The sequence below is a fragment of the Emydura macquarii genome, unplaced genomic scaffold (assembly GCF_026122565.2).
Source record: "Emydura macquarii macquarii isolate MOO-44397 ecotype Brisbane River unplaced genomic scaffold, CSIRO-AGI_Emac_v2 contig_374, whole genome shotgun sequence".
NCBI lineage: Eukaryota > Metazoa > Chordata > Testudines > Chelidae > Emydura > Emydura macquarii.
The window spans coordinates 6675123-6689365 of NW_027130511.1; the positions used below are offsets into that span (position 1 = coordinate 6675123).

The following is a 14243-nucleotide window of genomic DNA, read 5'->3' on the forward strand; positions in this document are numbered from 1 at the left end:
GAGTGGAAGTGTGGTGGGTAGGGTCAGAGAAGCAGTGCCAGGCCTGGAGCAGCCCTGGGTGCAGTCAGAGAGGCAGTGGCAAGCCCAAAGCAGGATGGGTGGTGCTAGAGAGGCAGTGCCAAGCCTGGAGTAGCCCGGCAGAAGGCAGAGGAAATGAGAATGGGAGAAAAACATAAAGGGAGACAAATTGTCAGGCATGAGTAGAACAAGCAGGGTGTGGGGAACAAAGTGAGATGAGTGGCATACACATGCCAGAACATCAGGTGTGCAGGGCCTTGAAAGATACAGACAGATGTCAATCCTAAATCACAGTGATTAAATATTCTGCTTAACTCCTTTGAGGTTGAACTGCAGGGTGTGACACCTGGTATGAAGATACTTTGTGGGATGCAGCCAAGCCTTTAGTGGACACACCTCTGCATTATTTGCTGCCTTCAACTCATCCCAGGATGGGAGCAATGGAAATGTGTTACCCTCCAGCTGCTATATAATGTGCCAACTCACTTTGCACAGGGGCCGCCACAGGCCAGTTCCTAGCAGGACAGGTGTACTACGCATCATTAAATCACCACTCTCACCTGGCACTTGCCAGCCTCCATGTTGGCAGCTTCAGCAGAGAGACACAGACAGAATGGGTTTCAGAAATCAAATTCCTTCCTCACACCTATGGGAGTCCCTCCACATGAGGTGCAAGATACACTGGCATGGAAAAGTTTGGGAGAAGCCTGCCTGGGCTATACCAGTTTTAGGGCAGATGTTCCTTCTGACAGGAAAGCTTTCTGTGCTAAAAATGGAAACAATCCCACAGATCCACTTGTGCTGTAACAAGGGAGTGCCACACGCCAGTCCTGTCACCTCTGAGGGAAACCGACGTGTTTGCCGACATATCTGGAGACTCCCTTCTGCCCACAGCGTCTGCCACATTTGTCTGGCTTTCTTTGATTTGAGGTGTATGGTATTAGTTCCGCCTACCTACCCTAGCTCAAAGTGGGTCCCACAATGGAGGAAAGTGAAGGCCCTGGATTGTGTGTTTGCCTGGCCCTTTTCAACCCAGCATTCTGCCCAGGTTAGGGCTGTCAGTTTTCTAACCAGCCTGTCGGTGCCACTCATGTTCCGGGAGCTGATGCCAGTGCCAAGCCGCTGCAGTGCGAGAGCCAATCTGCTGATCTGTTCAAGCTCCCTGCAATTCTCTGACGTGCCCCTCGGAGAGACATCTGCCTGACGAGTTCGGGATCAGATGTCCCCTCGCTGACTTGATAACATCAGGCTTTTGGGTTTTTTTCTTAATGGAAGTAAAATAATTCCAGTGTTTTTTTTAAAAGCTGGACCCACGCCTAGTCTGTCGGAAGTAAAAATAGCCGAGTGTGCAGATGCAGCAGCACAGGAAATCAGGTTTAGTTTCTCTTTTATATTCTGGGGACTAAAAATACTCTTAAAAGCTCTGAGAAGCTGAGCTCTGGCCAATGGGAAATGCAGCCTAGGCCAATATCAGCTGTCGCATCGAATTACTAGCCTCACATCACTTTCTATAGAGTCCTATCACATGCTCATGAATTGATAGTAACAGAGAGATCTATCCCAGCCAGAAGGGCTAACGGCAGCGTTAAGCCAAGTGGGTCTGATGAGATGATTGGTACCTAGACTGAAAAGAACACAATTAAATGGAGCACTAAGAGGAATGTGTAGGCCAGGAAGTGATGTCCTAGTGTTCTCACCAGCATGGCTGTTCCCTGGATGCAGAGCCCAGAGCCTGCTTTCCCAGGCTAACTGGAATCTGAGGTACAGTTTCTACTCCAGTGCACCTCTACCACTGTTATTCGTACAATGCCACAGCTGTGTGTGGCACTCTGCAGGGAGATAAGTGGAAGGTCCCTGGCCTAAGCAGCTTGCAGTCTAAATTAGACAACTAATCACAGACAATGGAGGCTGCAAGGGCTGTAGTCGGGCAGTGGTAACCAGAGAAGAAGGGGAAGCGCTCCTGGGGAAGCATTGTTCCCAAGGCGTACTGCTGTGCTTTTCCTTCGACCATTTGCTGTGTGTTTTGCCTTTACCCACAGGTGAACGTGACAGTGGGATGTGCTGGGGTGCAGAGCGCGGCCACAAGAGAAGTGTTTTAAAGAGGACACTGGCGAAGAAGGATATCGTAATTAGACTTGACACAACAGTTAAAAAAAATGTACTGCCGAGAAAAACCCTTCATTGGCCCATGGGGAGGGGAGTGGACAGGATGGGCCCTAATAAGGCTCTTCCAGCTCTATCTTCTATGGGTCTAAGGTTCCAGGTGTAGAAGGCACCATGGGAAAAAGTTCCCGACATTGATACCCATTATTCTTGGCTGTATTAGGGCAACTTGGTACAGCTGCCTAAAGCTGCCTTACCCAGCCCCTGGAGGATCTGGTGCAGCTCTTCCCATCAATGAGCCCCTGCTGGCATGGCCTCTTGGGGGGGGGGGGGGTGCGGCAAAAGCAGCGAGCACAGCAGAGAGCAGCCCTCAGACTGCAGAGGGACACCTGGCTGGGGTGCAGCTTAGCAAAGACTGGGAGTGCCCCAGGGCCACCTTTGCACCCCCCTCCCGAGCAGTGTGGAGTGCTTCCGGGCCACCAACTAGCATCTGGCTTTATCTTCTGGTTGGCTGGGCAGCACATAGAAGGAGCGCGCAAAGGAATTTTTGACAGATATTTTGATCCAGCGAACGTCCTCTCCTGCCCCCATTCGCTCCCTCTTCCACACACAATCACGTGGCAACAAACAGATAAATAATCAAACACCCTCTGCCCCACCAACCACCCATGAAACAGAAATACAACAATCAGTCTGAGCTCTAAATGATCATCTCACAGAGCAGTTTGCCTCTGCCCCTTGCTTCTGTCATCTCCCCTCTGTATCTCTCCCCATATAAGCTGTTGCCATTTCTGGTTATGCTATCAGTCTAGCGGGTGAAATCCTGCCTTTGCTGACAAGAGCCATGCTGAAATGCACCTGGTGCAGTGGTATTGGCCAAGCATCTGCTCCAAGAGCCATAGGACAGTCCAGATCAGGGCAGGTGGCAGCCACACTGCAGGCTGGGTTATAGTGAGGGCCGGATTTACGCCTCACACAGCCCTAAGCACAGCATCTTCAATGCCCTCCCGCCACCACCTGACCTGTGTGTTTTCGGCATTGGGGAAGGGGGGGACAGAGGAGAGGGGCTGGCTGGGACAGCTTTGCGCAGGGTTTGGTTGGGAGGGGAGGGGAGGGGCTGGGGAATATGTTCACTCTGGGGCACCAGCTTCTGGCCTGGAGAAGGGTAGGGTCGCAGGGGGAAGAGGAGGAGCAGAGCGGCGGGACCCCAGGAGAGAGGAGGAGGAGGAGCAGGAGGCGGGGTCAGAGTTCCATTGGCCCGTGCAATCATCCGCCACTGTTTAGGTGCCCCTAGGCACATGCCTACTGCACCTAATTAACTCTGATTATAGTTCCCTGTTCCTGGGAATAAATCAGTTGAGTCATCTGACCAGTGGGTAAGAATTCTCCTCTGCTGCTGCCCAGGTGTGCTGGGGCAAAGGCTGCCTGGACTCAGTGAGGTTGCACCAGTGGAACAGAGTTGATTTTGGCTCACTATATTTACTGGTCAGCAGCCACCAAAATTAGAGGCAGGGTGGTGGGTGAAAGGTTACTTGGTCAAGCAGTACAGAGTGAGTAGGCTGCACTGACTGCGACAGGACACTGCAGGCATAAAGGGTCTTGGAGGACGAGCTTGGCCTAGCCCCCACCTGCTGAAAGAGCAGTTGGTGCCCTGTTGTCCATGTGTTTGTTTATATGTCAACAGCAGCACGCTCAGCCGCCACATGCTGCAGGTCTAGCGCAGTGATGCATGGAAAGGTGGACAGTCACACTGGATATCACATGCCTAGGAACACTAGGAACATGCTGTTGTTGCCCCCTAGGCTTGCAATACGTGGTATAAGCACACAATCTGCTGGGCCTCCTTGCCCTGAGGCAGGCAGTATCGAGTATGAGCAGGCACCTTGCAGGATCACCTTTCACCTCCTCCGCTGATGCCAGCTTCAGCTGTACAATTGTCAGCTTCTCACGCAGACATCGCTGCAGCTTATTCCTCACTGCCCCTTACGCATGCGCGCTCGCTCTCTCTCATATGCAAATATATCTTTGCCTATACAAATAATCTATATTTGATTGTAACCCTCTCCCCTCCAACCTTTATATGGCATCTGCCTTCTTAAATTGTAAGCACATCGGGGCAGGGAGTCTGTCTTTCTTTCTAGGCTTTTCACAGCACCTAGCACAACTGGGCCCTGATCACGACTGGACCCTCTGTGTGCTACTATACTATAAATGCTAATCATAAGGTGTGTGGTTCTGCTAGATAACGCATGCCTCAGGGTAGCACGCACCACGGAGGAAGGGAATGAATGCCTCAGAAGAGGAAATTGCAGACGGCAAGATGTCTGTGTACAGTAGCAGATATCAGAACGTGCATAGCTCAGGTATATTGGGAGGAACGACACTAAAGATCAAGGATAATTTTTTCAGCAGCTTCCAAATGACTTAGGAACCTAAATCCCATTTTCAAAAGAGATTTTTGGCCTGGATCCTTCAAGTACCTAGTCATTGCTGCCCTCAGCATTGCACTGCCTAACCTCCAGGTGGCATCTTCAGTCCTGAGCGAGGTGCCCAGGCTCCCCACACAATTCAGGGGGAGATTTAAGTACCTAAGGAAGGGCTTTTCAGAAGTCAGCCAGCTGAATGGGGACCTGCCTAAGCTAGTCAGGAGTAAAATGCCAAGAAGAGGGGGTGGGGAGAGGAGAGAAGTTTAGGCCCCCTAAGTGGCTGAGCTGGTGTGCCTGGCCAATAAGCCTCCTTCCACTTGGGATCCTCAGCCACCCACCAGCTCCTGGCAGTAGGTACCTGAGCCAGGTGAGCTGCTGAGGTACAGGTACTTGTATTAGGGCCTTCAAGCTCTTGCCTCCACTGCAGTCCACGAACTACTCAGCGACCGTTGTGCTGCTTAAACACCTTGTGCAATTTATTTACACGGTGGGTTCCCAACACCTTCACAACATATACAGCTCTGGCCTAGAAGTCCCATGGGACCCAGCTCCTGTAACAGGTAGAGAAAAACAATCCCTCTCCTCCCCATACTGCCCCTTTTCCACTGCCTTCCTGTGCCTCTTTGTAGGCACTGCCTAATGGCTTTCTTAGGCTTTCAGATCTGCCCCACCCACTGGCGCCGCAGTGAACAGAGTGCTGACCCAGGCCTCTTAGCCTCCTACTCTCACAGTACTCCCTACCCTAGAAGCCAAAAACATCTGTTGCTTTCTCTCTCTTGCTCTCACTCAATACCTCACTCTTGCTCATCCTGCATTTGCCTATGCCCCCAGCTTCCCCACCACCTATTGGTGGCCTACCTCTGGCCTCCTGGAGTGGTGGCTGTAACAGGTGTCAGGCATGCTCTGCACATGCCCCTGGGATCATACCCTGATGCAAGATGGGCATTCCCCCTGAGTCTGAGAACCTAGCTATGGGGTTTGGCTTGAGTGAAGGCTCCAAACAGCTTGTTAGCCACTGGGATGGCATCAGCACTTAGGCAGCTTTGCAAACGCTGACTGGTGGGATCTTAGCCTAGGGACTCAGACGCCTAGGGGATTTGGCAACAGCTTTGAAAATGTCAGTGGCAGCTAATGTTGGACTTAGGCACCAAGTTCCTTTAAAAATCTGGGCCTTACACATTTTGAAAGAAAATGGGACACAGGCTTTGGAGTGTTTTGAAAATGGAAGTTAGGCACTTTTGAAAATTTTACCCCCGTGCCTTTAACTGGCTAAGAAGAGCAGGTATCTAGCACAATCCTACCCCTGCTTGAACTGCACTTTTGTTTTCATAAAAGGGTTTTAGTTACAGGGTTAGAGTTGGCTAACAACATGTAACCACCTGGGTTTGGACTTGGACATCTGTGCACAGCTGGGACCTTCACCAGCATGTCAGATTTCTCCTTTCCCAATGTCCATTTTATGGAAGTACTGATTAGAATCCCTCCTGATGTGGTCAGAGCAGATGGGGGGAAATGGGACTTACGTGTATTAAACACTCCAAAGGCCCATAAAATAAATGCTCCTTGTGGGGTGCCTGGTGCAGACCTGAAGCTCTTTTTCTGAAACTAGAGCTATACACTAGTAGTAGAGGCAGGACACCAGGTTTAATGGTGGCAATGTCCAATCCAATATGGCAGCAAGCTAGATACCAAACTAGACAGCTCAATGACCCAGACAGAGTGGGGGAAAATAGACTAGGTAACCCAACAGTCTGCTCAGATATGCCAACAGGCAGGATATTGGATGGACCAATGGTGTGCTCCAATATGGCAAATTCTATATCCCTAAAATGGTAGGTAGACGGTGTGGATGACAGATATTAAAGTGTTACTGCACATGGCTCCTGCTCTAAAGGGCATAGAGTTTATTTGTCTGTTTTTAAACACAGGGGTATTTTAGAGAAAGAAAATTTGTTTTCATCCTCTTTCTTCATTTGGATGCTCAGAAAAGGGATATTTCTAGCCTAGGCTAGAGGCAGAATACTCTATAAATACAAAACCATTAAATCCCATGCAGCAGCAACCTGATCGGGGCTGCCTTTTAATTTCCTGACATGAGCTGGCCACTAACCCAATTACCCAGAATCCCCGGAGGAGTCCTCATCCTTCCCAGGAAGCACAGAGAGAGCCCAAGCATATCGCATGGATTTCAGCTGAGCTTTCACTGAAATCAAATATCATTTAGGAAACACATGGTCTGAAAATAAGGGTGGGGGCAGGAGGTGGAGGAGGGCGGTTTCTGGAAACACTTTTCTCTACTGAGAGGTTCTGAAATTTAAACGGAAAAGAGACACCCCAGATTTGGTTACTCTGCTGAAAGCGAGCTCTACTGTTTATCCAGCTTGCTGAGGTTTTGTGCAGAATGAATCTGGGGTCATTAAATGGAAGTGGATTGAGATTACTGGTGCCTGCCCATCTCCTGTTTAGTTACCAGATCACCATATTCTGTTCACATCCCGAGAAACCAGAGTTGGCCACGGGTGAGAAGTGAATTAATTTCTGTTACAAACACTGGGAGGTACCTGCCACTGTGTGCAGTTGGTTGAGGGGATAAAGCAGAATTGAGGCTAAACCTGAGTAAAGTGCAATTGTCTACAGGACTTCACAGCTCACAGACTGGGTTCACAAAAAGAAAGGTCAAGTTGCAAGGGACAGTTGTATAGGGTAACCGGTGAATTTGATTTCCCTGTTGAATCTCAGGTCTTCAGCTTGCTAGAATGGAACAGTGATCTCTCCCAAACACACTGATAGGCAGAGGCTTGCAAAAGACAAAGATCGAGTTGGTATAAGGTTGGAAGGTTCTAGGACTGAGACATTCCCATAGCACTTGGAAATGTGCTGGGAATGCACTCAGTTAACAAAAAAGGATAGTTGGGTGAATTCTGTGGTCACTGTTTATTTCCCATTCACAGTTCATTTCATTATCTGGCCCACAGTGTTGGTACTCAGGTGATGAGTGCACCACAAACAGATTAGATTAGCCACACAGGCGTCCAAGAGCTTGTGGGATTTGAAACAGAAAATATGTTAACATTCAACAGCGCATCCAAATTCTTTCTATCATGTCCTTTGGAAATGCACTAGCGTGACAAGTAGCAAAAGGTAACAAAGGAAGGGCTCATTCTGGAATCTCAGTATCTGGGATTCCTACACCGTGAACTCTCTGGTTCTTGGAAGAATGGACATCTGTAGAGAGGAAATAAATCATATCCCCTTCCTGCCATGTCAGAGAGTCTTCTGTGAGTCTCTTATTGTTGATGAGGGTCCCACTTCTGCTCCGGCTCCTGCTCCAGCCTCTTCTTTCCTCTATGAAAAGAACCTTTTTTGCATTTGTTAGCCTTACCTCATCCCATCTCACTAACAAACACAAGTTGCACAGTCACTGGGGGAATCCTCCGAATCCAAATACTTTTCTACACCAATAGCACTGCAGGAAGAGCACTTTCCTTTCCAGACATTCTAAGTGTGGAGAATCTTCACAGAGGTACAGCTCTTGCCCTAAGATGGAAATTCCCATTCCTGCCATTATTACCTTTATGGGTAAAATGCTGGAAAATCTGGGAAAATTTTAAGTTGTAGTCTGTTTTATGGAATAGCTGAACAGTCCTTTGCCTGAGGGGAACGTTTCCTTCATACTATACCTGCCAGGTGAGACAGCATATAGATTTCTGCAGTGGCCCTGGAAGCACCAGATTAGAAGGGGCATCTGATAAACCCCATGCTGGTAGGAGGTTAGTTGGAACAGATTTCAGACCCTTTTATGGAATCATTCTTCCTGAACTAGCAGCTTCAGAAACTGCCCTCCTGAGCAACTCACTCTCAGCCCTGTACACCCAGTGTTTTTAGCAAATTTGAGGCTGGTGAAATGTATGTAATTAACATCTGTGGAGAGCAAAGCGCCTCTATTTAACCACAGAATAATGGGTACAGCATGAGCAGTGATGGTGCTAATCCCCACCCATGGCCTTCTGGGGCCATCTCTAGAATGAGAGGAATCCTAGCTCCATAGCTCAATCAATATTTAGCCTCTTTGCTGAAAGTGCCAGTGCAGGAGCCAATTAGTACCGACTGTAATGGCAGGTTTTGCCAGTCCACTAGGAACTGGATGGGGGCCACTGGCTTATTTCAGAGATTTGCTCCCAGTCCGTATAGTGAGTGGGGACTCAAAGGAGAGGAGTCTCAGCAACATAAAACACATTCTTACTGCTTCACTTGAGAAAGAAAACAGCAAGAATGCAGGTGGTGGTCTCCATAGCCAGCCAGCCAGAACAGCATGGCAGGATTATGAGAGGGTTATGCACTTTAGTGACCCCTGCCCCACACATGCACACACATGATGACACCCATGTGCTGTGTGAGGGAATCTGGCACCCCTGACTTCAGAGCCTTTTCCCCTTCAGATTTGCTCTAGTTCCTGTTAGACCTGTGAAATGCTGCTGCAGAACTGCAGTCCTCTGCAGTGGAGCTGAAAGCAGTATCGAGGGAGCAGGTGCTGAAAGGACGGAGCTTTGAGAAGATTAAACAGTTTCTCTTCCAAAGCAAAAAGTGACTGACTGGGTTGAGCCTTGGTAGCGTGCCAGGAGTGTGCCAAGCTGCAAAGGGAAGAAGAGGCGCCGACGCAAAACTGTGAGCAGTGGTAGCCGCCTGCGGTGTACGCAGCTTCATGAACAAGGCAAGCATTCCCTGTGGGGAAAGGCCTCAGCAGGATACCACAAAGGGCCGAATGCCCACACAAGGAGGAAGGAAAGGCTTGTGTCAAAGAACCCCTAGGGCCACTTTTGCTCAAAAAGCTGCGTGTGATCTTGCCCAGTGTGGGGCTGGAGGGTGTCTTTATTGTGACCTCAGTACTTCTGGCAATGTCTCTCCTCTCCTTCACTTTGCTCACTTGTCTGTGGTGAGGCTTCCAGTCATCCCAGTAAACAGGCCCCCTCCCACTCCCTTTCCCCTCAAAGAAGGATTTTCCCAGGGGGAACTTAACATCCAGCTGCTTCTGACTGGTCATACATCATCCCCCTTCCCATGTCTGGTAACTGCTCACGCTGTTTGTGTTTAAACAAAGGATTGGCATCCTCTTCTCCTGTTGGCTCCTTCAGGGAAAACCACACTCATTTCCATAGCAATACTCTATGAGGTAACAAACACAGCATGATGACCTCAGTGCAGTGTCAGAAAGATGGAGAAGTTGGGCTGGAAGACCTTATCCAACCAGCTTCCATCTGGAACCAATCCCCCTTTCTCTGAACCTATTTACACAAACCCCTCCTTGTCTGAAATTACAACCCACGCCACTTTTAGGCAAAGAAACCAGAAGCATGACTGAAAAACTATTAGAAAAGAGAAATGCAACAACTGACTGAGGGATGAGTGGCAAAAGGCTTATTCTCCCCACCACTGAGACGGCATAGACAGGGATTAGAAGAGTCATATCTGCAGCACTCCAGAGATCCTCAAATCCATGATCAGAAGGTAGCAAAGTATAAGCACTTAGGGCAGGAGTGTAGCTTTAACCATTGCCTGTGTTGGAATGGGATAAGGAGGAGCTACACTCCAGCAATTGTGGGTCTGACAGACAATGCTGATGGGGGCGCACAGATCAGAGCAACCCCTCTCTGCAAGATGCAGCATGTGCTCTCCCTTCACAGGCTCAGTTCCACTGTCCTGTGTGGGGCACACAGGAATCTGTACCAGTTAGCTCTAGATTTCCCAGCCTTTACACAGTGGGAACACATGGACCAGGATTGTGCCTGGCCCTGCACAGGGGAGCATGATGGAGATGGTGAAAGGTTCCCAACCACTGTCCCGATGTCAGTCAGGTAGGGACACAGAACAAATAGCACAGATTTCCCAGGCGACGTGCCTTTCTCTAGCGGCACCAGCTCTGGTGGTTAGGTGGAATTTCAGGTCCACACAGGCCCTGGGCCTCTCTGCTGAGACCGCCAAAAGGAGGCCAATGAGCGCTAACTGGGGTAAGCTCTAGATGGAAAGAGACAGTGAGAGTCACAGGCGAGAAAGCCAAAAAAGCAAATGCTTTAGAGACAGGAGCCAGATGCGCTCTGCAGTATGTTCTGCCCAGGCTGTACTCGCTCTAGCAAGTCTCCCACGCTGGGAGAACCTGAGATGTCAAAGCTCCAGTGCCTGTGTTGCAGCACATTGATCAGAGCTCTCTTAAAGAAAGTGGCCGGATATCTGAGACACCTATTGATCTCTCGCTCGGCTCCTTTCCTGCCTGTTTCTCATTCACTTTCTACCATAACAAACCCGAGAGATAGTCTTGCTGGGTCTTAAAGGGGCACAGGCATATCAATGCATCCTACTGGATCCTTCTGTCTTCACGTGATGCGGGGTGGAAGTGGGAGGAGCATGTGTACTCTTGCTCATACCCACAAATTCCAATGGAGACCTGAGCCTGCTCCCACAGAAATCATGCCATGGAGCCCAAGAGGAGTAGGAGCAGGCTCGGAATTGTTACCAGCTTTGTTTGTGTCATCTGTATTGTCCCCAGACAAACCCTCTCTTTGAGGTTAAGGCTTAACCCAAACTCCCAACAGGTAGGTGGGTATAAATATGTAATACAATACATTAAATTAAAAATAATTCTTTCCCCTTTGCTAGTACCTACTGCCCAAAGATTTCAAAGCACCTAAATATCAACCAATGCCGCCTCCCACCCCTCCTGCGAGGAAGGTCAGTGTCTTTACACTGAACCGTTACAGTAAATAACTAGCCCAAGCGGCATCAAAGAATAGAACCCCAGGATCCTGATTCCCTGGCCTTTTGCTTTAGCCATTAGACGATCTGTAGTCTCTAGTACCTGATTTCCTGGCAGCTGGGTGGAGAAACATGTTCACAGTCTTTTGAAAGGGGAGAGAGAGGTGTTACTTGGTGTGCTATGAGGGAGTGGGGAGAACCAGGAGTAATTAGATGAAATTGTTAAAAGGAAGGAAACTTAGATTGATTTTCTGGATACACTTGGTCACAGTGAGCTCTTTGAGAGCGCAGAGCAGTCTCCCCAGGGAAGCCCTATCACTTGGGACTTTAAAAACTAGACTGGTCAAAGCACTAGAAAATGTACAGAAGGGAACAATCCTGCACTGGCTGGGAGATGGAGTGGATGATCTAATAGAATCACGGCAATCAGAGATGGGAACGACCAATGAACCTTTTATAATTTAAAATCCCCTGTCAATTCTGTATTTTTGAGCAGAAAGTCAAACAATTATAGATTGCTCTTTCCAAAAACTCCTGACTCTGTGGAGACCAAGTACCATAAAACCATTTTCTTCCCTTTTTGGATTTTGCTTTTAAAAATATGTATTGACTGAATTCTGTATAATAATACATTGTATTACCACAGGGCCTTACATAAGTTAACTAATCAATCCACACAATCCCCCTGCAAAGCAAGTCAGTAGGATCCTCATTTTATAGATGGGGAAACTGATGAACGGAGTGGAAGAGAATGCCCCAACGTTCCCAGCAGGTCTGTGTCAAAACTAGGAGTAGAAACCAGGAGTCCTGGATACCAGATCTGTTTTCAGATCACTCAACCAGTCTCCTCCTCCCTAGTGTATATTATTATACACACATACATTATATTACTGTTGAGCTACCTTTATTTTATATATCTAAATCTAAAATATTATCGGCCCAGTCATAGATCCACGGATGTCAGTAGCAAAACTCCCATTGACTCTAATGATGCAGTTCCAGTCCCTATAAGAAGAACAGTAAGAAACTCTGCCCCCTAAGCTGTTTGTTATTATAAGACATGAGACTAAATAAGTGTCAATAACATGAAGTAGCACAAGAGACCAGAGGATACTTCATACTCTGCAATACTGAATGCAGAGGACCAGGTATCAGGGGACTCAACCCCTACACCAAAAGTAGGTAAAATCCTCTTAGACTGATAGACCCTTCAGACTCCATCACCTTCTAAGGCAAGGCCATGAAAGGTCAAACCGTATGCTGGTCACACCCTCACAAAGTCAGTAACTGGAGAGCTATGGTAGGAAGACATCTAGCCACAGACATTACACATCCATCAAAGAACAGGCAAGGGTTTAAAATCTAATCTACATTCCTAACAGCACTGGCTGCCCTCAGCCTTTCTCCCAAGAGATGAGCAGCACCTCAGAGCAAAGCAACACAACCTCCTGGCAAGAGTTTACAATTCATCACTGGCTGATAAGATGGCGTGGCTGGAAGCGAGCAGTGTGCTGGCATCCTTGGCTCATGCATACTGGACCTGCGCAGACGATTGCCATTCACTGTGGTTAGGCTGAAGCCACTGTGCTTTCCCAGGTACAGCAATGCAGAGAGTTACAAACAATGCCTCTCCCTCCCCTTCTCTCCCAAAGGGAACTCAGGGAAATGAAGCTTTAAAGTCAATCCATAAGAATGTGTTTAATTGCCACTGAATTCCCAGTAGCTCCCCTTGAATGGATGAAGATGAAGGGAAAGAGCAACACAAGAAAGGAGCCAAGTGCTGTTCAGAGAACACTGCGCAGTTCAATAGGTTGAGAGAGACGAGGGAAGCTGAGCATGCAGGGCAGAGGGACGCACCTGCTCAGGGAAAAGGTCTCTCCCCCACCACTTTCTTAAAGCCTTCCCTCGGGATGGAATAGCTGTCAGACCCTCCCTGCGCTTTGGGACACATCTGCACGCCAGCTGCACCTCCCCTGAAAACAACCCAGCCTAGTCATTATTAACAGTCATAATTCCCTCTCCCCTCCAGTTGTACAGGTACTGCTACAGTGACACAGCCGAGTCAGCTGGGGGCACATGTGCCCCAAGTGGGGGTTCCTTTACAAGCAGAATGTACACTCTCATGGGGTAGGCTGTGGCTGATTGCCAGACTTGCAGCTCCATACAGAATATTATAAGGACACTGCCCTTTGGAGAGTGAAACTAACCCTCAAAGAGCTGCATCTTCCCACTTAGCAGAAACAGATCACTGTCCCTCCTGAGTTCTTTGTAAGGGCTGCACTTGGGAAAGCCAGGAAGGGCCTCCGTGCAGTCAATCTTGAGGCTGCTACAAGGCCTGGCCTAGACCTAGAGGCAGGAGTGGTCCCGAGTCCCTAGTACTTTCTCTCTTACCTTCTTTCAGCATCCCCACTTTGAGGCATTTCATGAAGCGACAGGCCTGACAGGACTTGCGCCTCCGTTTCGTGATCTCACACTCATTGGTGGCTGGGCAGCTGTATTCAATGTTCCCTGCAATCAAACACAGAGATGGTCACTCAGGAGGCCTTGTTCCCTCTAACAGCAGGAATCACTATCACGGTCAGAGTACCATGCCTCCTGCCTGCACTGGGTAATACTGTCCACCTGCGTGCCGTCCATTCATTCATTCACACACTAGGGGACTGTGACCGGTCAATGAAGACTCCACTGGTGAGAATGGTAGAGGGTCACCACATGGGCTGGGCTCCTTTGTTAGAAAAGCAAAATGAAAACATTAAATAAAAAGCCATACTTGCAGGTGGAGTTAGAGTAGAAGCCCAGCTGGAGGACAGACTGTGGGAGCTGGGCCTTCAGCCATGTAGTGTCTCTGAGATGCACTGCTTACCAGTCTAACCAACACACCTTGCATTGCTACTGGCACATATCCCTTACTATTTATAGCCCTGTCCAGAGCAAGTAGTAGGCATAAGC

At 48.7% G+C, this 14243-nt stretch overlaps 1 protein-coding gene across 4 annotated transcripts in view; it reads right to left on the reverse strand.

Annotated features, from left to right (window-relative positions):
• Nucleotides 1–14243, reverse strand: part of ESRRB (estrogen related receptor beta) — a 157419-nt gene that overhangs the window by 31112 nt on the left and 112064 nt on the right. For all 4 annotated transcript variants that reach the window (XM_067532795.1, XM_067532786.1, XM_067532804.1 and 1 more), the window contains one exon: nt 13686–13802. In XM_067532795.1, coding sequence (XP_067388896.1) covers nt 13686–13802 — 117 coding nt within the window. The remainder of the gene's footprint in view (nt 1–13685; nt 13803–14243) is intronic.